At 35.5% G+C, this 27,858-nt stretch overlaps 1 protein-coding gene across 1 annotated transcript in view; it reads right to left on the bottom strand.

Moving 5' to 3' along the window:
- IQCM (IQ motif containing M) overlaps nucleotides 1-27,858 on the bottom strand; it is a 414,386-nt gene that overhangs the window by 252,807 nt on the left and 133,721 nt on the right. Inside the window, 2 exon segments of the mRNA XM_032246433.1 lie at nucleotides 8,577-8,581; nucleotides 26,452-26,571. Coding sequence (XP_032102324.1) covers nucleotides 8,577-8,581; nucleotides 26,452-26,571 — 125 coding nt within the window.

Here is a 27,858-nt window from a genome sequence, read left to right as displayed (position 1 = left end):
TGACCTAAGGCTGTGGTCACTTCAGCTGTTTCAGCACTATGGTACACCTTAAAACCAGGAACATTGCAACAGTTGGGTTACCAGGCAAAATCTCTCACTCTCTTCCCTCTGTTTCCTCTAAATAGAAGGAGTCTCTCTCTGTACTGGGCTGTCTGGAGCTGGGGGAGGGATGATGCTGGTACTCCCATGGCCATCACAAGTGACACTGTGCAGGTTCCCACTTGAAGCCTTGCAGGCCAGCACAGAACTGACTTTCACCCAGTGCCCACAGTGAATACTGCCTTGCTTCCTCTTTAGCTATTCAAGGCTCAATGTCATTTTAGTCAGAAGGTAGTGAATCTCGCCAAGACTGAGTCTGTCCTATCAGAGCCATTTATTCCCTTTCAGCTAAAAGTGGATTTAGAAACACCATCCAGGAACAAGGGCCTGGAGTCGGGGGTTTTAAGGAATTTTCCTAGTACCTTATTTCACTGTGGCTTAGCTGGTATTCAAGTTGTAACACAAAGTGCTCTGTACTCTTCCCCTGTCTTCCCCCAAGGAGAAGTCTCTCTCTGAGCTTCAATGCCTGGAGTTGGGGGAGGGATTATATAGGCATTGCATTCCTTGGCTACCACAGCTGGTATCATGCTGGGTCATGTGCACCCCAAGTTCACTGCCTCCAAGACCAGTGTAGCGCCAGAATAAAAGCCCATATTTCAATAGTAATGTTTTCTTGCAGCAGTATTATCTAGGCCTAAAGTTTATTTTTACAACCATCATTTATTTTATTTTACTGAATGTTTATTTTTAGATAAACCCCTACTATTATCCTAGCTTAGAAGATACTTATTGGAAAAAAGAAAGAATGTGCTACATGCAAAATTTTATTTGGCAGTAAATAGATCAAGAAGTATATTCAACTATTCTCATACAGTTTTGAAAGAAAGCACTCTTGGCAAATGCAAGATCTGAATTGTATTTAGATACATCATTTAGATATTACCAACCTGCCACCTCCTAAATCACATCACAGTCCCACCCACATAAATGATTTTCAAATGTGGAGGTTTAGATACATAAGTAGTACAATTTTAAATGTGTATTTTTGAATCAATTTAATATTATAGAGAAATTCTTAATATGTGTTTTCAGTTTCTTTTCTTGTAAAAGGCCATTGACTTTTTGCTTTTGGAGGCCACTTCACAATCTTTCTTTATTGTAGAAGCCAAAATATTCAACCCAGTTCTCAATCATAATTGACCTTTTGCTTTGAGATATCCTCATGTGGGAAAGATATTTAAGGAGCACTATGCCCATACACATTAGTAATACTGTTAACAATAATTTTAGTTCTACAGTTGTGTCAACATATGCATTCTTTGGTGTGATAAACTGATATGTGATTGTGAAATCACACAAGTGAATACCTGGATGGAAGAATGAAAAGTTGAATGTAGACAGCATTTGAGCAGATAACAGATTAAGAAAATGAACAGACTGTGCCTGCCCTGGGGAAATCCCTCCTCCCACCCACCATCACCTCCTGGGAAGCTAGGTATGCTTGTTCTCTAGTAAAGGGAACATTAACTAAATTTCTTAAAAAGTAATGAAAGAGAACAAACTGTAAAAAGGCAGCCAAATAAGGCAAACATCTGTTACTGAACATGTCTCACTTGACTTCCTTTTAATGTTCTTAGGAATAAATTTATGAACTAGGGAAGGTTTAGCACTAATTAGCTTGTTTTCATCAAACAAAATGCACCAGACATGGATGTTGAATATGAATGAAAATTTCAATAGTAATAATAATAAGACTTAGAAAGCGCTGGTAGCCATGGTTATGGCCACAGGCTTTGGATATTGTGAGTATTAATATTGTGTTGGTTTAAATTTGCAGTAACTTTCTAAATAATCAGATAAAATGTTATACAAGTCATGTATTAATTAAACAATAGATGGATCTTTAGTTATATACCTTTAGGCTGATGAGCTGTTAGAATGATCTGGAATAACAAATACAGAGCTACACAAAGGCAAAGTTTTATAGTACATGCAGCAGCAGTGGTAATAGTTACAGCTTAAATTAGTTGTGTAGATCCATAATGATTTATTTGAAACTCTTGGGCCTACACATATGTAAGAATTCTGAAAATTTTAAATTTTAGAAAGGTAAGAAGTGGATTCATAATCAAACCAGTAATTACACTTGCTAATACTTGAAGCATATGCATATTCTCATTAAGTTGTAGGTAGAGGCCACTATATAGGCCTTGTGTTGGTTGCTATAGATCAGATTTGGCCACCCAAAATCAGGTGTTAAGTTTTACCCTTATATAGTTTATGACAATTTGTTGGTTTTCAGAGACTTTTAGATTTTCAGAGTCTTAGAATTGTAGACCTGTAGCAGCAGTAGTAATAGTAATAGTAGTGGTGGTAGTAGTTGGTGGAGGAGACTAGGAAAGATAAGGAGATGAGGACACACAAGTCCACAAGTGTACATGTACACATAGTTCAAAAGCAGTGAACAACACAGCTATAATATTGTGAAAAAGAGGAAAAGGGGGGAAAATGCTAAATTAAGAATGTTGTCTACATTTTGCTGTAACTTTTTTTTTCTGTATTGACAACAAAGACTCATCCAGTCCTTAATGTCTTTGTTCTGAAATTGACTTTTTTTTTCATCATTCCCCTTCTCTGAAATCAGTGGCCACTTTCATTTTGTCAGGTAGTTTTCTTGTTGATTTCTTTTTTCCTATTTTCTAACACTCATTAGAAGACCGCTTTTTCGACCACAGGCAAGGCACGTTGCATTGGCTAAATGGAAGGACTAGGTCTATCTCAGGAACACAAACCCTAAACTTTGACTCTTAGGGGATCCTAGTAAGACAGAATAGGTCACAAATGGTGAGACCTGGTTGGTAGTAATTAAGAGGCCACATAAAGTTGTTCTGTTAGGAAATTTTCAAAAAATTGATGCCATATCAGTGATGAAAGGTTATTTTAAGATACTTCAGCCCTCAGTGATTGATTCCTAATCTGACTTCAGTTTTATTCTTTAACCAAACATATAGGATAACTTTTAACCTAACATTATTTTAGGTCTTTGTATTCTCCTTTTATTCTTTCTACACCTGTTACCACATATTCATGAACATTCCATAATGCCTTTTAACATTTGACTTTTATCATGTGTTAAGACTATTTTTTTAAATTATGCTTTCAATACATATATTTTGAAGAAAACTCAGTTGAGCAAAAATAATTAGAAAATCAACCATAATTATATAGTTCATAACCACTTTTTTCAAAAATAATTCTTTCTATATTAACATATTTCTTACCAAGAAATCAATGATATCAATATCCCATTTATGGAAATAACTTGTTTTTTACTTGGCAATTGAACAATGTTTTGGCAAAATGTAGTACACTAGATTTGCAGTTAAGTTTTTGTAGATTTAATATTTTTTCAATAAATTTCTTACAGTGGAATTTTTGGCACCTCTCCTACTCCTACCTTTTTGCTTTGTCTTTTGTTATACATTGTTAAATTGCCCTCTAAATAGTGTTAGTTTTGAATTTTTTGGATTTTTATTGCTTATTCTATTCTAAAACAAGAGAGCATTAAACTAATAACCAAATAAAAGTAGATAATCATATATGAAAAGGGCTTAGCATAGTATTAATGGGTTAGAGTAAGGACTTCATATATTATAGCTGTTATTAACTTTATTATTTTAAAATTTATTACATTCTTTTATGAAGAATTTATGATACCTTATAAAAATCTATATAACATGAAATATTACATAAATAAAGACTTCAGGGGTTATGGAAAAGAAAATAGAAAACATGAAATTAAGATTTAGGTAACAATACAGAGTCAGAATTGGTATATTAGATGTTTGTAATAAGCAGGCCAAAAATTTGGCTGTGGACATTAAAAGAGGATATAATTTTTGGTCACTTGATTCAGAGCGTTTCCATAAAACAAATGCAAACAAGCCAGAAATATGTACCATGTAGATGATAATGAAGAGGGTAATATGAAATAAATGTAATGAATACAGTTATCTCACCATATGCATGGGGGATTGATTCCAGTACCCAAATTAGTATTCAAGGTTCTGAATTGATATTCAGCAGATACCAAATTCCACTAATGTTCAAATTCCTTATGTAAGGTGGAATAGTATTTTTTTATATAAGCTACAAACTCCCTCCCCTATACTTTACATCATCTCTAGCTTAACTTATAATAGATAATATGATGTAAATGGTGTAAATAGTTGTTACACTGTATTGGTTTTTTCCTTGTATATTTTTATTGATGTATTCTACCTTCTTATTGTTTTGTTATAAAAAAAAAAACATGTTTCTGATCCACTGTTGGTTAAATCTGCAGATGCAGAACCAGCAGATATGAAAAGTTGACTGTCATGTACTAACAGATATACTTTCATAAAATTTAGCAGCATACTAAATATTTACCCTCCTTTTACTTATAAGCCTAAAGTACAATTTGGTGAAAGCACTTTTTCAGGGGTAGGTGGGCTTGGAGGTGTTGGTTGTTGCGGTGTAAGTGGTGTGGAAACAACATTATCCTAGAACAGTTGGCCATCCTCATCCATAGGTTCTGCATCTATGGAGTCGAACAACTGCAGATCAAAGTTATTTTTTTAATCATATCTGTACTAAACATGTACAGCCTCATTTCACTCAAAACAGTGGAACAACTATTTTGTTTCATTTATCATTAAGTTTATCTACATGCTGACTTAGTTTCAATCAGAGATAGATTTGAGGGTATCTTGAGGAGTGGAGAAATATATTTTTGGTCCTTTCTACTGTATGTGTTGCCTATGGGTCAGTGGCATTGTTATCACTTAGGAATTAGTTAGAAATGTAGAATCTTAGGCCCCAGCCCAATCTATTGAATCAGAAGATCTGTAGTGATTTATAAGCACATTAAAGTTTGAAAAACACTGTTTTAAAAGATTCTTCATCGGTAGAGGGATCCCAAGATGGCCGAATAAGAGGCAGCTCTGGAAAGCAGCTCCCAGTGAGAGAGACACAGAAACCAAGTGGTCTCCAGAATTCCAAATGAGGTACCAGGTTCATTTTGTGGGTCTGGTAGGACAGTGGGTATAAACTAAATAGGACAAGTTGAGGCAAGGCAGGGCACCCACCCAAGAGGTGCATGTAACCGACTGGAGGACTGGGGGATCTCCCCCTCTGGAACTTCAGTTAGGATACAGCACTCCACCCAAGCCCTCTACAACCCATAGAACAGGAGATCTTTGCCGGGCTGAAAAGCCTCAGCGAGCTGCCTGAACAGGGCAGAACAGCAACTTTGGCCACGCCAGGGCTATCAGCATAGATCTAGGCAGAAGCACTGGCTGACAGGAAAGCCAGAAAGCTGACTGGATGAATCTGCCCTCCCCACAGAGGGAAAGGAAACTGAAAACAGGGAAGCAGCCCATATGGCAGGACGGGTCCTCCACCCTCAACAAAGCCCAGCAGGCAAAAAAAACTCTCATGCCAGAGTTTCACACCTAGAGAGTGACCAGGACCAATCCAGCTTGGTGGGGGGAAGGGCAGCCACGATTGCAGAAGCCTGCCTCACGTTCCTGAGTAAATAAAATCTGCAGCAGCTCCACTGAACTCGTGGCAGCCCAGCAGCGCCGCTGAAGGCAGACAAAGGACAGGTCCCCTCCCCAAGCAGCCACCTGAGATCAAAACTACATAAATCCAGTGAGATGGGAAAAAAACAGTGCAAGAAGAATGAAACCATCAAAAACCAGAACGCCTCTTTTCCACCACAAGATCACAACTCCTCCTCACCAGCCAGGGAACAAAGAGGGGCTGAGAACGAATTTAACAAGTTGACAGAAGCAGGCTTCAGAAGGTGGATAATAACAAACTTCTATGAGTTAAAGGAACATGTTCTAACCCAACGCAAATAAGCTAAAAACCTTGAAAAAAGGTTAGATGAAATACTAACTAGAATAATCAGCTTAGAGAAGAACATAAATGACTTGATGGAGAAGAAAAACACAGCATAAGAACTTAATGAAGCATATATAAGTTTCAACAGCCAAACAGATCAAGCAGAAGAAAGGATATCATAGATTGAAGATCAACTCAATGAAACAAAATGAGAAGGCAAGAAAAGAAAACAAAGAGTGAAAAGAAATGAACGAAGCCTTCAAGAAAAGGGATTATGTGAAAAGACCTAATCTACACTTGATTGATGTACCAGAAGATAAAGGGAAGAATGAATCCAAGCTGGAAAACACTCTTCAGGATATTATCCAGGAGGACTTCCCCAACCTTGCAAGGCAGGCCCACATTGAAAAACAGGAAATACAGAGAACACCACAACGATACTCCTCTAGAAGAGCAACCCCAAGGCACATAATTGTCAGATTCACCAGCGTTGAAATGAAGGAAAAAATACTAAGGGCAGCCAGAGAGAAAGGTTGGGTCACTCACAAAGGGAAGTGCATCTGACTCACAGCGGATCTCTCGGCAGAAACCCTACAAGCCAGAAGAGAGTGGGGGCCAATATTCAACATCCTTAAAGAAAAGAATTTTCAACCCAGAAGTTCATATCCAGCCAAACTAAGCTTCATAAATGATGGAGAAATAAAATCCTTTATAGACAAGCAATTGCTGAGAGATTTTGTCACTACCAGACCTGCCCTACAAGAGCTCCTGAACAAAGCACTAAACACAGATAGGAAAAACCAGTATCAGCCACTGCAAAAAAGAACCAAATAGTAAAGACCAATGACACAATGAAGAAATTATGCCAACCAAAGGGCAAAACAACCAATCAGTAATAAAATGGCAGAATCAAAATCACACATAACAATATTAACATTAAATGTAAATGAACTAAATGCCCCAATCAAAAGACACAGACTGGTAAATTAGATAAAAAGCCAAGAACCATCAGTGTGCTGTATTCAGGAGACCCATCTCACATGCAAAGAAACACATAAACTCAAAGTAACGGGATGAAAGAAGATTTACCAAGCAAATGGAGAGCAAAAAAAGCATGGGTGGCAATCCTAGTCTCTGATAAAATGGACTTTAAACCAACAAAGATCAAAAGAGACAAAGAAGGGCACTGCATAATGGTAAAAGGATCAATACAACAAGAAAAACTAACTATCCTAAATATATATGCAACCAATACAGGAGCACCCAGATATATAAAACAAGTCCTTAACGACCTACAAAGAGACTTAAACACCTGAACAATAAGAGTGGGAGACTTTAACACTCCACTGTCAATACTGGACAGATCAATGAGACAGAAAATCAACAAGGAAATCGAAGGCTTGAATGCACATCTGGACCAAGCGAACTTAATAGATATTTACAGAACTCTCAACCTCAAATCTACCAAATACACATTCTTCTCAGCACCACATTGCACTTACTCTAAAATCAACCATATAATTGGAAGTGAATCACTCCTCAGCCAATGCAAAAGAACAGAAATCATAACAAGCAGTCTCTCGGGCCACAGTGCAATCAAATTAGAACTCAGGATTAAGAAACAAACTCAAAGCCACACAACTTCATGGAAAATGAACAACTGGCTCCTGAATGTAGACGGGATAAACAATGAAATGAAGGCAGAAATAAAGATTTTCTTCAAAACCAACAAGAACGAAGACACAACATACCAGAATCTCTGAGACACATTTAAGGCAGTGTCTAGAGAGAAATTCATAGCAATAAATGCCCACTTGAGGAGCAAGGAAAGATCTAAAATCAACACCCTATCATTGAAGTTGAAAGATTTAGAGGAGCAAGATCAAAAATACTCAAAAACTAGCAAAAGACAAGAAATAACTAAGATCAGAGCAGAACTGAAGAATATAGAGACAAAAAAAACCCTTCAAAAAATCAACAACTCCAGGAGCTGGTTTTTTGAAAAGATCAACAAAATACATAGACTGCTAGCCAGACTAATAAAAAAGAAAAGAGAGAAGAATCAAATAGATGCAATAAAAAACGATAAAGGGACATCACCCCCGATTCCACAGAAATACAAACTACCAACAGATATTACTACAAACAACTCTATGCACATAAACCAGAAAACATGGAAGAAATGGATAAATTCACTCTCCCAAGAATAAACCAAGAAGTAGTTGAAACCCTGAATAGACCATTCTTTCTGAAACTATTCCAAACAATACAAAAAGAGGGAATCCTCCCCAATTCATTTCATGAGTCCAACATCATCCTAATACCAAAATTGGGCAGAGACAAAACTAAAAAAGAAAACTTCAGGCCAATATCCATGATGATCATTGATGCAAAAATCTTCAATAAAATACTGGCAAACAGAATGCAACAGTGAATCAAAAAGCTTATTCACCATGATCAAGTAGGTTTCATCCCAGGGATGCAAGTCTGGTTCAATATATGAAAATATATAAACATAATCCACCACACAAACAGAATGAAACATGATTATCTCAATAGAGGCAGAGAAGGCCTTACAAAATTCAATAGCCCTTTATGCTGAAAACCCTCAATAAACTAGATATCGATGGAACATATCGCAAAATAACAAAAGCTATTTACGACAAACCCACAGCCAATATCACACTGAACAGGCAAAAACTGGAAGCATTCCCTGTGAAACCTGGCACAAGACAAGGATGCCCTCTCTCACCACTTCTATTCAATATAATATTGGAAGTTCTAGCCAGAGCAATCAGGAAAGAAAAAGAAATAAAGAGTATTCAATTAGGAAAAGAGGAAGTCAAATTGTCTCTATTTGCAGATGACATGATTGTATATTTAGAAGACCCCATCGTCTCAGCCCAAAATCTCCTGAAACTGATAAGCAAACTCAGCAAAGTCTCAGGATGCAAAATCAATGTGCAGAAATCACAAGCATTTCTATACACCAATAACAGACAAACAGTGAGCCAAATCAAAAGTGAACTCCCATTCACAATTGCTACAAAGAGAATAAAATACCTAAGAATACAACTAACAAAGGATGTAAAAGGCCTCTTCAAGGAGAACTACAAACCACTGCTGAATGAAATGAGAGGACACAAACAGATGGTAAAATATTGCATGCCCATGGTTAGGAAGAACCAACATAGTGAAAATGGCCATATTACCCAAAGTAATTTATAGATTCAATGCTATTCCATCAAGCTTCCAATGACCTTCTTCACAGAACTGGAAAAAACCACCTTAAACTTCATATGGAACCAAAAGAGAGCCTGCATAGCCAAAACAATCCTGAGCAAAAAGAACAAAGCTGGAGGCAACATGCTGCCTGACTTCAGACTATACTACAAGGCCACAGGAATCAAAACAGCATGGTACTGGTACCAAAACAGAGACATAGACCAATGGAATAGATCAGAGGCCTCAGAAGCAACACCACACATCTACAACCATCTGATCTTTGACAAACCTGAGAAAAACAAGCAATAGGGAAAGGATTCCCTGTTTGATAAATGATGGTGGGAAAACTGGCTAGCCATGTGCAGAAAGCAAAACTGGACCCCTTCCTGACACGTTACACTAAAATTAACTCCAGACAGATTAAAGACTTAAACATAAGTCCTAACACCATAAAAACCCTAGAAGAAAACCTAGGCAAAACCATTAAGGACAGAGGCATAGGCAAGAACTTCATGGCTAAAACACCCAAAGCAATGGCAACAAAGGCCAAAATAGACAAATAGGATCTAAGTAAACTCCAGAGCTTCTGTGCTGCAAAGGAAACAGTCATTAGAGTGAACCAGCAACCAACAGAATGGGAAAAATTTTTGCAATCTACCCATCTGACAAAGGGCTAATATCCAGAATCTACAAAGAACTAAAACAGATTTATAAAACAAACAAACAAGTCTATTCAAAAGTGGGCAAAGGATATAAACAGACACTTTTCAAAAGAAGACATCTATGAGGCCAATAAACATATGAAAAAATGCTCATCATCACTGGTCATTAGAGAAATGCAAATCAAAACTACATTGAGATACCACCTCACACCAGTTAGAACGGTGATCATTAAAAAATCTGGAGACAACAGATGCTGGAGAGGATGTGGAGAAATAGGAACACTTTTACACTGTTGGTGGGAGTGTAAATTAGTTCAACCATTGTGGAAGACAGTGTGGCGATTCCTCAAGGACCTAGAAATAGAAATACCATTTGACCCAGCAATCCCATTACTGCATATATACCCAAAGAATCATAAATTGTTCTATTATAAAGACACATGTACATGTATGTTCATTGGGGCACTGTTTACAATAGCAAAGACTTGGAACCAACCCAAATGTCCATCAGCAATAGGCTGGATAAAGAAAATGTGGCACATATACACCATGGAATACTATGCAGCCATAAAAAAAACTATGAGTTCTTGTCCTTCATAGGGACATAGATGAATCTGGAAACCATCATTCTCAGCAAACTGACACAAGAACAGAAAATCAAACACCACATGGTACCACTCATAGGTGGGTGTTGAACAATTAGAACACGTGGACACAGGGAGGGGAGCATCACACACTGTGGTCAGTTGTGGGGGACTAGGGGAGGGACAGGGGGTGGGGAGGTTGGGGAGGGAAAACTTGGGGAAAAATACCAGATATAGGTGATGGGGGAGGAAGACAGCAAACCACCTTGTCATGTATATACCTATGTAACAATCCTGCATGATCTGCACATGTACCTCAGAACCTAAAGCACAATAAAAAAAAAAAAAGATTCTCCATCAATTATTAAGTGAGCTTTTTATAAGTACTGCCAATGTGTACAAGGTATTGTTTTCCTGACAAATACCTGAAGTGCAGAAATTCTATGAATTTAGTCATGGTGTGGGGTAGAAATGCATTTCTTTGTGAAATGAGATAATATCCAATCAAAGATATTAGAAATACATTCTCAAATAATGATATAGGACAGCAGTTGTTGTCAAAATTGTCCTGAAAAAAATTTCCAGGTATTTGGATAATAGAGCTTTCACCTAAATGGTTTAATCTGGACAGTTTCAACAAACTGATATACTTATCCAAGTATATCCTGAGTTTCTAGGAAGCAGATCTGTGGTGATTTATATGCACATTAAAATTTGAGAATCACTGTTTTAGATAATTCTCCATCAAAGCCCTCCAAACAAGGAGTAAAGTCAAGTTGTAGGCAGGAGGCTAGGGTAGCTTTTGACTGCAATACATTTGATTGGCAGCTGTAAATCCCATTATGATTAAGTCCCAGTGACTCCCTAGAAAATCCCTGGATCTTTTCTAAATGAATAAGCAATGTAGAAAACAAAATTGCTGACCACTAAGTAATTAAAAATCTAATGTGAATTCCATTATTGTCTTTTTTTCACTGTATTCTATTTTCATAGATTAAAAACTTCCTGCCTATATCCCCAATTTCACTTTCTGAATTAGTATATTGAATTTGAATCCTATCCATCTCTTACTTGTAGAATCAAGGTCAAGATAGTAAATTTTTCAATTTCCTCAGGAAAAATGGGAATAAAACATCTGCTTTGAGTCTTAGTGAAGATCGAAGATAATATACATAAAGCACATAGCAGGCTTTAATTTTTAGATATAACAATTTATTAGTTCTGTGATGCAGCTCTAGACCTGCCACATAGAATATAAATCTCATAATTGAAAAACTCATCTTTTAGAATATATTTACATTCAAATTAATCCTGAATAAATATACAAATAAAAAGGATTGAATTCAATTTTTAAAAATACTGTCCAATTTATAACTGAATTGTATAGTAACAAATTAACTACCCAGGAGCCTCCCTTAAAATTCAAAGGTGGGAATCATATTCAAAACCAAATAATCAACTTGTATATTTTTAAGCATCAACTATAACATCATTATGAACACAAGTATATTAAAATACCCCCAAATTGTAAAATGGAAATTCATTTCTTTAATCTGGCCTTTTAGATATAAAGTTTTAATTTCAGCTAATAAAAAAATTAGTAACAAGTATTACAGACCCACACAGTTTAAAACTTCAGAATAACGTAATCAACACCTAGCAGCAGCTTGTTATTGCTTGGCATTTTTCAGTCTTAGAGTTTCCAAAGCATACACAAACCACAGGAGAAATTTGGATCCACATAACCTTCCAGGAAGTTGTAGTATATCTGCCAAACCTATGGGTTCTCAAATCTTCTCTTTATCACAGGGTGATATGCTCAATTTAACCTCAAGGAATATTTCTGCCAATTTATTAAAAATTTTTTAGCGTTTTATATGTCAGTCATTTAAAAGAGTACATATATGTATACATACATATGTGTGAAGGAATAATACTCAAAAAAAAAAAAAGACCCACAAAGCTTAAGAATTAGCACATTGTGTCTTTTTCCTTCTTTTCATATCCTGAGGAAACACATCTCCTTAAATTTATGTTAATGATTCTCTTACATTTCCATACAATTTTAGCACATGTACACATTCCTAATTAGTATTTTACTTTTGCTTGTTTATAACTTTATGTAAATGGAATCATAATTTCTTCACTCTTTTTGCTCAACAATGCATTTTTGTGATCCATTCATCTTTATTAATGTGGATGTACAATCCCGTGGTTCATTCATTTCTATCAATGTACAACATCCCATTGAATAAATATACTATTATTTATTTATCCTTTCTATGGCTGAGAGATATTTGGTTTTTAAAAAAGTTATTTCCTATTGTGAAAAAAACTGCTACAAGCATTTTTTTATATGTCTCCTGAAGCATAGGTGTGAGAGCTTCTCTAGGGCAACCACCCCCAACATCAATATGAGCCTACATTCTGTTGCATCAAGGATGGTTTATATATATATGTATCATTCAGGTTTGGGGGCAGATGGGCGAGGCCTGGGGAGTAGGAGCTCAATAGCTGATTATTTATTTATTACCTGAATAATTGATTGCCACTAGCCATAAACAGCTCCTCTATTTACTCCACTGACTCCTACAATCACTAGCCATGGAATGGCTATACTGTCCAGTGGGCATAGGTTCAACTTTCCCAGGCAATAGCAGTTTTCCACTCCCAGAAGCAGTTTATGAGCATCTTCATCGCTTCATATACTTGGAAATAATATTGTCGAAGTGTTAACCTTTGCCAATTTGGCAGTTATATAATTATATTTCTTTGTGATTTTAATTTACATTTTCCTTAATGACAAATGAAGTGGAGATTTTTTATTTTTTATTTTTTGTTGCCCAGGCTGGAGTACAGTGGCACGATCTCTACTCACTGCAACCTCTGCCTCCGGGATTCAAGCGATTCTCCTGCCTCAGCTTCCTGAGTATCTGGGATCACAGGTGGGCACCACTATGCCGGGCTAATTTTTTCATTTTTAGTAGAGACGGGGTTTCACCATGTTGGTCAGGCTGGTTTCGAACTCCTGAGCTCATGATCCACTTGCCTTGGCTGCCCTAAGTGCTGAGATTACAGGCGTGAATCACCATACCCGGCCTCAGTTGAGAATTTTTATATGTTCCTGGGTCATCTTTTATTTGTTCTTTGTGAACATCACATGGTTTTGTTTTCAAAAAAGGTATTTAGAGGCATATCTTTCATATCATTTTTTGCCCTGTATTTGTTCTTTCCATTTTGTACTTGTTATTTGCCCAAGAAGAAGAAATAAAAATACTTCTCATTTTTTGAAATGAACATATTTTACCCTCTTGTTCTATTTTTCCTTTCTACTAGCTTGGCATTTATATTTCGTTTTTATTTTTTTTTATAAATAGTTAATGTGTAGATTTTAATATATACATTTACCTTAAAGTTTCTTTACTTTTTTACTTTTTTCTTATTCTACACAGAAATGGTAGATTGAGTTAAATTCTAGAATTTAGTTCTTCTTTTTCTAAACCTCACATATTAGACACAATTATTTTGTTTCATTGTGTTGTTTATTAAAGCTTATCTATATGTTTACCAATTATTTTACTTGCCATTACATCTAGCATCACAGAGCTCTTGGATAATTTTTCTTCTTAAACTACATTCTTTAGAAGTACCATTAGTAAGGGTCAGTTGGCAGAAAACTTCAAATGATAATGTATTTTTTCTTCCTCTCAACCATACTTTCTCAGCATTTTGAAATTATTCTTCTGTCTTCTGGCTACCATTGTTGCTGGGGGGAAAAAAAGATGTCCAGTTGTCTTTCTTTTGTAGGTGATCTATGTACTCTGCTTCTAAGAACTTTTTTTTGTCATTCTGTTGTTTTGTTATGAGGTGTGTAAGTATAGTTTATTTTGAAATATTCTCCATTTTTGTTGGGCTTCTTACATCTGAAAATCAATGTCTTTCAGCAATTCTGAGAACAAAAATCCCAAACACAAAACTCTTTTCAAATACTGTCTTCTATAATTATTGTATAAAACTCTAATTAAAACCTGATGACTCTCTAGGTCAGTGCAGTGGCTAACACCTGTAATACCAGCACTTTGGGAGGCTGAGGCAGGCAGATCACTTGAGGTCAGGAGTTGGAGACCAGCCTAGTTAACATGGCAAAACTCCGTCTCTACTAAAAACACAAAATTTAGCCAGCCATGGTGGTGTGCACCTATAATCTCAGCTACTTGAGAGGCTGAGGAAAGAATAGCTTGAGCTTGAGAGGCAGAGGTTGTAGTGAGCTGATATCAAACCACTGCACTCCAGCCTGGGCAACAGAGTGAGACTCTGTCTCAAAAAACAAACAAACAAAAAAAACCCACAACAACAATAAAAAATTTTATAAATCTCTGACTAGACATATGTGAATCATTCAATTGTCATTGTCCTTACTCTTTTTCCTTTTTTCCCCTTTCCATATTTGCCATTTCTTCTGCCTCTGCTGTAACCTAGGTATTTTTTTTAATCCCTCGTAGTTTATTTTCTAGATTATCACTTCTCTTTTTATCTGTATCTATTATTTTCATTGCTTTTCACTGAGTTTCTGATTTTAATTATTATGTGTTTTATTCTTATAATATCAATTGTTACTTTCCAAGTCTGTTCAAATTTGGTAATTTTTTGGTTTCTTCAATATATTTCTCTAAACATGTAGAAACGGAAGTTTATTCTTATTTTATAGTCTGTACGTGATAATTACAGTATATTTAGTCTTCAAAGTTTTGAATATGTAGGTTCTGATTTTTTGGTTGCTGTTTTCTCATGTTTAGTGACTTTCCTGATTTTGAGCTAATTTTTCTTGCTATTTTATTGTGAGAATTCTTAGAAGCCTATGTTAAACTGCATTCTAAAAATGGTTGATAAAATTGCTTTTACCAGATGCTTTAGGGCACTACTAAGTTGAGACCACTTTTATTCTAAATTTTTGAACATTTTTGGTGGGATTCCAGTATTGTAACACATTACGGTAATGTGAATTGGATCTCTAAATCCAGGTAAGTGGTATATTGACATTAGAAATTCCTAGACAATTTCTAGGAATTTTACCTCTTCACCCAGAGTCAAGGCCATAGTGTGTATGTGGTCTCACAGTCTCTCTCTTTCTACAGGACAATTTTTAAATCTTGGTTTATGCCTTAAGTCCACTGCCCTTCCAAGACCTGGGTTTTATGATGACTGTTCTTAGATCTGACTTTCCTTGGTACTCTGGGTTCAATGTTTGCCACCCAACTGCAGGGCATGCAGCTCATTAAAACCTAGGCTCTAGGTTATCAGGAATTGCCATATTGTGCCCAATGCAAAGACAAACTTCTGAACTTATAAAACAGTAAATTCAACATTTCAGTGTTTGGCCAGACTGGAATTCCATTATTACTTTCCAATCAGTTCAGCCATGCATTAAACAATACCTTTTACTTTCACATTTTTAGAATTTATTGTTGCATTATGTTGTGATTTGTTACTATGCAAATATTCCTGGAAACGGCAATCCTTTTGAATCTTTTTTCAAAAAAGATTCCAATCTTTACAGGGATTTATATTGGGATGCAAATTTCCCTGTTGGGCTCCCTTCTTCTCTTCAGCCTGTATATTGCCTCCTACACTTAGCTTAAATACCTACATATATGAGTAAATTTCTATAGTTTTGATTTTTCATCAATATTAAAGAAATTTTCTCTAGCGACTGGTAAACGAACAATGTATATTTTTCTGTGACATCTTCTCCAGTCTTTCCTAATCTGAAAGTTGAATGGCTTTTCGAAACCATGGCTGTTACAGAGTGGCCAGTATTATCTTTGGGATACCTTCACCTCTGTAAAGAAATGTTAAGTGAATACTACTTAAGACCACCTTTCAAAGTGGAGGCTGGTCTGGCTCCATGAAAAGACTTTGGGAACCTATGGTTTTCACATGTCTATCAAAACTCCTATGGGTAGTTATATGGCTTTTCAACCATCCTGCGGTTTGTGTGCATTCATGGAAGCTCTCAAATTCAAGAATGTCAAGAAATGGTCTTGTGAAAAATCTCAGAAAGATGTGTTTGGTGCCTTCTTAGTCTGCATGTATGCAAATGATTAGCATTTTTTCTGTTTAAATCATCATTCACCTAGAAGCAGTAGCAGCATAAAGAATGCAGCTCACTGCTCTTTCACAGAAAGTGCTAGGGACATGACTGACTTCTTCAGGGCAAATGCTAGTGTTAATTGTCCGGCCTGGCAGAAAGAAACTCTTCAGTTTACTTCACTATGCTTTAATGTGTAATTTGCAATTCTATATGTATTTGTTATTAATAATTTTCCCTTCACAGTACCTATTTAAATAAACCTTTCATTTTACCTTGAATGATATGTTTATATATGTTTCTGGTAGGGTCACAAGGCTGTTTAAATCTATGAAGATCCCTTTCTACTTAGAAAATACACTTTAACCACATTTGGGAGTAAGTGTTGGGGTAATATAGACCAATTAAAAATTACATATTTTGTAATTTTATGCTAATAGGAGTTAGATAAAATATGTCTACAGTTAAGATGCAAAAATTGAAGGCTAAATATTTATGGTTTATCAATGGAAAAATTTAATCATTAGACCATGAAGGAATTGTCAAAAGAAAAAAAATTCAAATGAGATTTGAAAAGAGAAAGGGAATTGATGGATTAGACAGCTGCTTTTTTAGAAAGAAGCTAGGTGTAAAAATATTGTGTAAATTATCGGAAGCTTTGTACCAGTTAAATTGTAGGATTTGAGAAAATATGTGGGGGAAAGGAGTATGAAAAGTAGTTTTGATGTTTAGGTTGTTACAAAAATTTGAAAATATTGACAGGAGAGTTTAATAAATGACTTAGATATTCAGCCAAGTGTTTAGGATGTGTCATTCTGAATGCATTGCCATGGGAAGACCAGGTGTTTAAAGAAGGATTAGGAATCATTCTGCTATAAACTACATGCACATGTATGTTTATTGCAGCACTATTCACAACAGCAAAGACTTAAAGCCACCCCAAATTCCCATCAGTGATAGACTGGATAAAGAAAATGAGGCACATATATACCATGGAATACTAGGCAGCCATAAAAAAAGATGAGTTCATGTCCTTTGCAGAGACATAGATGAAGCTGGAAACCATCATTCTCAGCAAACTAACACAGGAACAGAAACTAAACACCACCTATTTTCACTCACAAGTGGGAGTTGAACAATGAGAACACATGGACACAGGGAGGGGAAAGTCACATACTGGGTCCTGTCAGAGGGTGAGGGGCTAGGGAAGGCATAGCATTAGGAGAAATATCTAATGTACATGATGGGTTGAAGGGTGCAGCAAACCACCATGGCATGTATATGCCTATGTAACAAACCTGCATGTTCTGCACATGTATCCCTTAAAGTATAATAATAATATACTTAAAGTATAATAATAATAATAATAAAGAAGTTGAAAGAAGCAGGTAGTGGCTGTGTAAAGAGGAGAGAAAGAATTTCAGAGAAAATAGAGGTGAAACATAAAGGCAGAATGGATTTGAAATGTCAATATATAGAAAGACTAAGACTCAGAAAAACTGAGATGTCAATATATAGGAAGATTAAGACTCATAAAACACCAGATCCCTTATAGGAAAGGTCATATTCATTTTGCAACAAGGATAGCAAAAAAAAAATCAGTTGCTAATTATGTTAGGTAGAAAACACCAATGGAGATTGTGAAGGCAATGAAGTTGGAAGAGAGAAAATAGAAAGAATTAGAGGACATCTAAAGAAAGGAAATCCTCAAGAATGTTTGCCTGAGATTGTTTTACTTAGCAGCCTTCACATTTTCCACCACTCATTATGGAGAATGTTTCAATTCAGTTAGTCTGGCCAAGAAGGAAGCAATTGAAAAAAAAAATGAAGTTGGCAAGTGTAAATAGTAGTAGCACAGAAGGACAGTGTGTCCCAAGCCAAGTGTACTGTTTTGTGTAAAAGTATGAAATATCAAGATTAACAATTTTTTGTGACTATTAGTATTTTTATAGCCATCAATATGTGTCATGGAACATCTTGAGGGAAACATTTAAAATACACATCCTGCTTCCTGCTCTATTATCATCTACATGTTGTACATATATTTCAAAAAGTACAGTATTATTCTTGAGGATGATTGTTTACTTTGAAAAAGGAAACAATCAGAGAATTCAAAAAGTAACAAATATTGAAAGATGATGCACAACAATTTTCCGGGTTATTGTTGTGTTCCAGAAGAAAGGTCAATCTTAGTTCTTAAGAAATGAATGCCATGAAATGAAATTAACACATGCAAATAACATTGCATCTGAAATGGCAGTATACAACAGAATGAAGCTTAACTCAATACAAGATATTTGTGATTTGTTTAAAGTGTTTTAAAAATCACTGTATGTCTTAATGCTGAGTATTTTTGCAAGATAAACACAACTTTCTTTCACATTTCATCTTTACATTGGCTCTTTATATCTCCTGAGAGTTTATAAAAGAGACATTTTTGGCTTTATTTGTCAATGACACCTTTGAAACTTAAAATGCAAAACTAAAATAAGCATTTTCCTTGTGGCATCATGAACACACCATATGTCACTGACCAATAAACTTTCTGTTACTGACTTCTTACAGAGTCTGAGGGAGAAAATAACACTAGCAACTCAAAATCCTCTAACAATTTTACTTACTTATCAATACAAAACCCAAACCAAAATGGATTAAAGCCTTGAATATAAGACTTGAAACTATGAAAAGATTGGAAAAAAAACATTGGGTAAACACTCCAGGATGTAGGTTTTAGCAAATATTTCTTGAGTAAGACCTCAAAAGTACAGGTAGCCAAAGCAGAAATTAACACATGGGATCATATTAAGTTTAAAGCTGCTTCATAGCAAGGAAATCAACAAAGTGGAGACAACCAACAAAATGGGGGAAAAGATTTGCAAACTACACACCTAAAAGGGATTAATAACCAAAATATGTTAAAAGCTCAAACAACGCAATAGGAAAAGACAAATAATCTGATTTTAAAATAGGGAAAAGATCTGAATAAACATTTCTCAGAAGACATACAAATGGCCAAGTATATGAAAAAATGTTCACTATCACTAATCATCAGAGAAATGCAAATCAAAACCACAGTAAGATATCATCTCAACCCAGTTAAAATGGCTTTTATAAAGAAAAAACAGAATAATGGATGCTGGTGAGAATGTAGAGAAATGAAAAATGTAAATTAATATAGCCACTACGAAGAACAGTATGGAGGTTCCTCAAAAACTAAAAACAGAACTACTATATGATTCAGAAACACCACTGCTGGGTATATATCCAAAGGAAAGGAAATTAGTATGTCAAAGAAATAGCTGTACTCATATGTTTGTGGCACCGCTATTCACAAATCCAACCTAAAAGTCCATCAACAAATGAATGAATAAAGAAAGTCTGATACATATACACAATAGAATATTATTCATGAAAAAGAATAAAATCCTGTCACTTGCAAAAACATAGATGGAACTCGAGGACATTATGTAAAGTAAAATAAGCCAGGCACAAAAGAATAACTATTGCATGTTCTCACTCATATACGGGAGCTAAAACATAATTTGATCTCATGAAGAGAGGGAGTAAAATGATGGTTACTAGAGGCTTGGAAGGGTAGTGGGAAGGATGAGATAAAGAAGATATGATTAATGGGTACAAAAATATATTTAGACAGACAGAATAAGATCCAGTGTTCGGTAGAACAATAGGGCAACTACAGTAACTATGATTTCTTGTATATTTCAAAATAACTTAAAACGTGGAATTGGAATGTTTCTAACACAAAGAAATAATAAATGCTCGAGATTTGATAATTACATGTTGTATCAAAATATATATGCTCTGTGGAAATGTACAACTATTACATATTCATAATTATTAATTATTTTTAATTTATAAAGAATAGAGGTTTAATTGACTCACTGTTCTACCTGGCTGGGGAGACCTCAAGAAACTTACAATCCTGGTGGAAGGCAAAGGGGAAGCAGGGCACATCTTACATGGTGTAAGGAGAGAGAAAGAGTAAAGGAGGAAGTGCAACACACTTTCAAACAACCAGATTTTGTAGAAACTCACTAACACAAGAACAGTAAGGGGGATGTGCATTCTCACGACTCAATTACCTCCCACCAGGACCTTCCCCAGACACATGGGGATTACAATTGGAGATGAGATTTGGGTGAGGACACAGAGCCAAACCATATTACTCTTCTCACAATTATGAGTGGAAAGCTCCAAAGCACATTCATAACCATCTCTACCAAGTGAAATTATTTCATGTATGTCCAAAATAACCTTATCTTCATTTTATTTTTCCATCAATTTTCTCATTTACATATTTCTGAGGTCATTTTTGTCACACTCTTAGACACAGGTTTACAACCTTTGTGAAACAAGGTGAGTTATTAATACATACATACATATGTAAGTTCATTTTCAAAGGAGCAAGATGGATCACAAAGACACGATATAACTTGTACTAAAAGTAGCAAAGCAGGAACAATTCCTGTGCTCTAAATTGCACAATAAATTTAAAAAAAAAATTAAAAAGTGGGCTTTTAACTGTAACTATGTAAATTAAATGTTTTTTTCCAAAGTAAATATCTATGTAATTTTGTCAAAGACATTCATACTTTAATATTTCATAGGAAAATAAACAGGCATTTCAAAATTAAAATTGAGATTGAGAAGCTTAAAGATAATGTTCAACTTTGAATATCACTACTCCTTACAGTAGGAACAGAATAAATACAAATCATAGATGAGAATTAACTACTGGAATGCTATTCAAAATGTCAAAAAATAAAAAATAAAAATCATAGTCACTTAACTGTTAACTAAAGACCAGAGTTAATTCCAAGCCCACTACAGAATTTCCCAAAAGTGATTTCATTTTTGAATAAAATACCCCCCCATATTAGGAAATCATATGAATAAAAATAATTTTTAAATTTAGTCATTCTGATGATTTGTGCTAATTCATAGAAAGGTCAGAAAATCAAATAACGATCATTTATCAAATGTAACCCATTAGGGGAGAAAATAATGACTATGAATATAATTATAGTACTTCCTCAAATGTTTTGGAAGAGAGAAGAAAAAGGGCAAAGAGAAGAAAATGTGATGAGGGAGAAAAAAATGAGCAAATATGTTTTACATAATAAAAGTTAATTTATTATTTTTCATTATGTAACAAAATTTTTCAAGCGCATACCCATCTGACAGAACAATTTGGTAAGAAATTTTAAAAAGATGTTGAAATTTCCAAGTCAGAAGAAGTAAATCTCCTTAGATTCTTACGATATTCATTTTACCAAAATGGTTCAAGAAATTTCTCCAGAGAAAAATGAAAAATTTCATATATTAAAATCTAGTCAATCCATTCTATGGTCAAAATCAACCTGATGTGAAGAACTTAAGTTATACTTGAAATTCCTATTTTCACTTTTAAACAATATGTTTCTATAAAACTAATGACCTGTTTTTGTTTTTTTCATGACCTAAACCTATATGTTTTATTTTTTTCTTTTTTAGACAGAGTCTCGCTCTGTCATCAGGCACCAGGCTGGAGTGTAGTGGCGCCATCTCGGCTCACTGGAACCTCCGCCTCCCGGGTTCAAGCAATTCTCCTGCCTCAGTCTCCTGAGTAGCTGGGACTACAGGTGCGTGTCAACATGCCCAGTTAATTTTTGTACTTTTTTAGTAGCGACGGGGTTGATTTCACTATGTTGGCCAGGATAGTCTCGATCTCTTGACCTCGTGATCCTCCCACCTTGGCCTCTATAAGGATGTTTTTAAGAAAATATGACCAACAACTCTTTTTATTGTCCTCACTCATGTAGGATGTGTTCCCCTTGGTGGGAATATTCAGGGTAGAAGTGAAAAGTCAAATGTCCAGAAGTCCATAATGTGTTCTTTGAAAACAATTCATAATGCAACCTTTATGAGGCTGAATTCTATGTGCTTGTAATCCTTTACTTCAAGTATCAAGGTTAGGCAAATTCTTTTCACTGAGAGTTAAAAAGCTGTAAAGTGACTGTGGCTTCCTCCTATCCTAGGGCATAAACTCATTAAAGAGACCTACACAGCACTTGATGATTATAGGTCCTTGCTTATCTCTTCAGCTTCATTTCTTGCCACTTTCCCTCTAGCATGCTGTGCTTTTGCCACACTGAATTTCTTTCAATCTCTGAGATGTATCCTGTCTTTTCACCTTGAACAACCACAGCTGTCCTTTCTGGGGCTGGAATAATTTTCCTGCTATCCCTGACTCTATCACCACTGCAAAGTGCATGTACTCATGCAGAACAGACATTCCCTTGTCAGCTCTTCCTCATTCTAGGGCATGGGTGCCCAGTCTTTTGGCTTCTCAGGACAACATTGGAAGAAGAATTGTCTTGAGTCACACATACAATACACTAACACTAAGGATAGCTGACAAGTTAAAAAGAAAAATTGCCAAAAAATCTGATAATATTTTAAGACAGTTTACAAATTTGTGTTGGGCGTCATTTAAAATCATCTTGGGCTGCATGTGGCCCACAGGCTGCAGGTTGGATAAGAGCTTGCTCTAGGGCATCACCAACTGGCAGGGCTCTTCTCAGGGACACCTTCCTGACTCTTAGGACCACTGCAACATAGTACGTTAGCCACTTGCTGAGGAGAGTCCTGCCACTGACAGCTAATTAATTACAGTTACTTTACTCTCCTGTATTTCCAAATACTAACTATAAATTACTTATACAAATTTCTGCCAATATTTGTTGTTATCCTATTTTAAGAACACTATTGATAAGTGCATTGATTTTCGAGTCTCAGAACTGTGATAAATACCAAGGCTAGATTTTTTTTTCAACCACAACTACAGCCCTCCACATTATATGTTCCAACATTGCTTCATACATTATCATAAAGTTAGAAAATATTTTAAAGAAGAATTACACCAGTAATTATATTTATGGGTCTCACTCACCTTAGATAAATATTATCTTTCAGGGTAATTAAGGTTAAAAATATCTTAATACTTCAGAAACCATAAAAAGTAATATCAGAAACTGTTTCTTCAGGAAGCAGTTTTCAAAATTTTACATTAAAAAGTTTCAGAGGCCCATGTGCTACTGCTTAAAGTAACTGGAAATTCTAATATAATTCTCATACAATAAACACATGGTTGCAGAATTGAAACATTAAAGCATAAAGACATATAGCACTACTGCATTTTTTTTATTAAAACTAAAAACGTGAGGATAGAAAATACATTTTAAAAAGCACGTCAGGCTTAAAAAGCACAGTGTTCTTCTAGCCTAAAGAAAGCATACCTACACTGACTTTGTTATTTTAGCAAATTAAGATTTTGATAAGAGTAACTAAGCTGTAAAGAGTTCTTCTAAGTAGAATATGCTATATTTATCTCTCTTCCAATGAAATCAAAGACCAAGTTTCCTGTGCCTTTGTTTCTACTCCTAACAAAATCAGGAGAAACTTGGAACACTTGTGCATTGCTAGTAGGAAGGTAAAATAGTACAGCCACTGTGAAAAATGATATGGTTAGTCCTCAAAAAATTAAACAGAGAAATACAATATGTTCTAGAAATTACACTTCTGGGTACACACCTGAAGAAGTAAAAGTAGAACTCAAACAATACCTGTACACCCATGTTTGTGGCAACATTATTCAAAATATCCAAAAGATGGAAGCAACCCAAGCGTCCATTGATGGGAGGATGGATAAACAAAATGTAATATACACATGCAATGGAAAATTATTCAGCCTAAGAAAGGAAAGAAATTCTGACTCACGATGCAATGTGTATGAACCTTGAAAACATGCTGAGATAAGCCAGTCACAAAAGAACAAATATTCTATGATTTTGCTTATATGAGGCACCTAGAGAAGTCAAATTCATGAAGACAGAAAGTAGAACGGTGGTTTTCAGGGCATCAAGGCAAGGACAAATAGACAATTAGTGTATAATAAGGAAGAGTTTCAGTTTGGGAAGATAAAAAAGCCCTGGAGATGGAAAGTGATGATGGTTACACAGCAATGTGATTGTGATGAATGCCACCAAACTATAAACTCAAAAATGGTAAAATTTATGTTATGTATATTTTACAAAATATCAATTTATAAACAATAATTTTTAATTACTTTCATTATTTAAAATGAAAAAAGACTACTTAGAACTTGGAGAGGCTGGGCACGGTGGCTCAAGCCTGTAATCCCAGCACTTTGGGAGGGCGAGCCAGGTGGATCACGAGGTCAAGAAATCGAGACAATCCTGGTCAACATGGTGAAACCCCATCTCTACTAAAAATACAAAACATTAGCCGGGCATGGTGGTGCATGCCTGTAATCCCAGCTACTCAGGAGGCTGAGGCAGGAGAATTGCCTGAACCCAGGAGGCAGAGGTTGCGGTGAGCCGAGATCGCGCCATTGCACTCCAGCCTGGGTAACATGAGTGAAACTCCGTCTCAAAAAAAAAAAAAAAAAAGAACTTGGAGATAGGGAGGGGAACAACACACAGGGCATGTCAGGCGGTGGTGGGGTATGGGGAGGGGAGGGAGAACACAAGGACAAATAGCTAATGCATGCAGGGCTTAAAACCTAGGTGTGGGTGGATAGGTGCAGCAAACCACCATGACACACATATAACTGTGTAACAAACCCAAACCTAGGTAGCAGTTTGATAAGTGCAGCAAACCACTATGGCACACGTATACCTACACAACAAACCCAAACTTAAAAGTTTTGGTTTACAGAAAAAATATAAAAATATAAAAATTCAACATGTGTTATTTAAAATGACAGATTAAGAACTATTCAACAGATAGAAAAAATAATTTTGTAAAATATATTTCAGTTGTCTAATAATGTTATGGACTAAGTTGTGTCCCCTTAAAATTCATATGTAGTAGTTCTAATATTCACTGTAACTTTATTTGGAGATAAGGCCTTGAAGAAAGTAATTAAGATTAAATGAGGTCATAAGGGTAGGGTCCTAATCCAATATGACATCAGGGATGCATTAGTACAAAAGAAAGACAATGTGGCCAGGTGCAGTGGCTCACACCTGTAATCCCAGCACTTTGGGAAGCCAAGGTGAGCAGATGACCTGAGATCAGGAGTTCAAGACCAGCCTAGCCAACAGGATGAAACTCTGTCTCTACTAAAAATACAAAAATTTGCCAGGTGTGGTGGCAGGCATTTGTAATACCAGTTACTTGGAAGGCTGAGGCATGAGGATCACTTGAACCCGGCAGGTGGAGGTTGCAATGAGCTGAGATCACACCATTACACGACAGACATATTCACACAGAGAACAGAACATGTGAGAGATGCAAGAAATCCAGACATATTTAAAGACAGTAAGAAATACAATGTTGTAAAATAGCGTTATGTGACCTTTTAAGAAAGTGTAGCTAAAGATGTCTGAATAATATGAGTTTCTCCAACTATTCACATGTATGTATTAGGACTTGCTTTAACAAACAGATGAATTTAAAGTACCAACTCTACTTTTAGATCACAGGCTGTCATGCCCTGGATTAGAGTCTTCATTGAGAAAACCATCAACAGGTGATCGTAAAACTGCCCTTGGCTTTTTTAATCCTTCCATTATCATGCCTTTAACAGATGTCTACATTCTCCCCTGGCCTTCATTATGTTTTCTTGATAGTCTATGTACCATTACAAAAATAGTTGATGTGCTAACACATTTGGGGCAAACCATGTGATGATCACTTTGACTAATGCTTTTCAAATAAAAAAAATGACACACATATTGTGGGTTAGGGTGATCGGCACAATTTAAGCAAGACAAAAGAACAGAACTAAAGCATTGCTTCAGAAAAAAAGAATGTCAATGGAGAAGTATCTTAGGACTGAAATAGGTCCATAGTAAAATCTCAAGTGCTTTCATTAAAATTAACCCAATAATTTACTGGAGAAATGGTAATTCCACTCTACATATAGTTTTATAAATACTTACATTATAATAATGCCGAAATATTGATGATGATTGAGAGAAACTAACTTGACCGAAGTCACAAGCCAAATGGAAAGACCTTGTCGGCACAAATCCTCTCCAGTCATAGAACACTTTGTCTGTTAGAAATATCAACATAGATTAAACAATATTTATACAGGAAAAGTACACACTGATTATATTGCTTAATGTTGCAAAGAGTAAAGCAAATCATCTTTATAGGCTCACTATTCTGTACTAAAATCACATCTTGTCATCTAATCTGAGAGAAGTGAAGAAGTGATAGGATTGCATAGAGAGAGGCTTCAATTAATTGGCTCCTTCATAAGGTAAGGCTCTCATGTTTTTATTGCATAGCATGCCCATCGAAAAACCAATAGGTTCATTGTCTTCACTGTGTTCTCCTGAAGAACATCAGCTTCTTTTTTTTAAAGGAATCTTAAAGCAAAATCGTATTTGTGAATAGCAATTATAAAAATAAAAGGAAAACCTCTCTGTGTTACATACTTTAAAAGAAAATTCAGTATTATTATAAGGCACAAGTTTTGAAATTGCCAAGTAAATTATTAAAAGTGTTTAAGGTAAATAGGTTGAAAGCACAAAAGGTGAGCCAGCATCACCCCATATTTCCTCTGTCTCATGACAGTTGGCACGTAAGATTTCTACAGGAACTTTTCTTCTTTAATCATGGAAAGGAGATTTAGGATTTATTTGTCCATTTATTTCTCAGAGATATTAAACATTTAAAAAGAAAATTCAGTTCAATCCTGTCATCCAAATGAATCAAACTATTGTCATATTTCCAATTTGCCTTCATATCTACACACACACACACACACACACACACACACACACACACACACGTGTATATATGGATATAGGTGATAATGTGCATATATGTGTATATACGTGTGGGTGTACATATACATAATCTTTCCTGAAACTTTCAATTTAATAAAGTCATCCATGGACTGCTTAGTTTTATATAAATTTATAGAAAACTCAAAAGTAAGAAATTCTCTCACTTCATTGCTTCAATTTATTTACAGGATCATAAAGTTGAGTGGTCTATGGGGAGGCAATGAAGTAACAAAATAATGAAAAGGTAATGTTATCTCAGAGACATCTTAATCAGTACATATACATTCTACCTCATTTTAATTTTATATCTAATTCTTCCATTTCAGTTGAGAGTCTGTGCCCTCTTTCAAAAAGGCAAAATCTCTGGAAGAGGCAATACAATCACATTTCAATCACAATTCAATGTGAATCTATGAAATTCTTTAATGGAAGCAAATGCCAATAATGAGTAACTTATAGAGAATCTGAGCATTTTAGTACCTAAGAAGAAGATAACAAGGGAAAGGCCATGCCCTTTATACTTTCATTTGGCAGCTTTATAAGGG

This window comes from Sapajus apella, unplaced genomic scaffold (assembly GCF_009761245.1).
Source record: "Sapajus apella isolate SASKATOON/1434 unplaced genomic scaffold, GSC_monkey_1.0 scaffold61, whole genome shotgun sequence".
Classification (NCBI taxonomy): Eukaryota; Metazoa; Chordata; class Mammalia; order Primates; family Cebidae; genus Sapajus; species Sapajus apella.
Note: the sequence above shows the minus strand (reverse complement) of the source record. Positions and strands in the feature narration are given on the sequence as shown.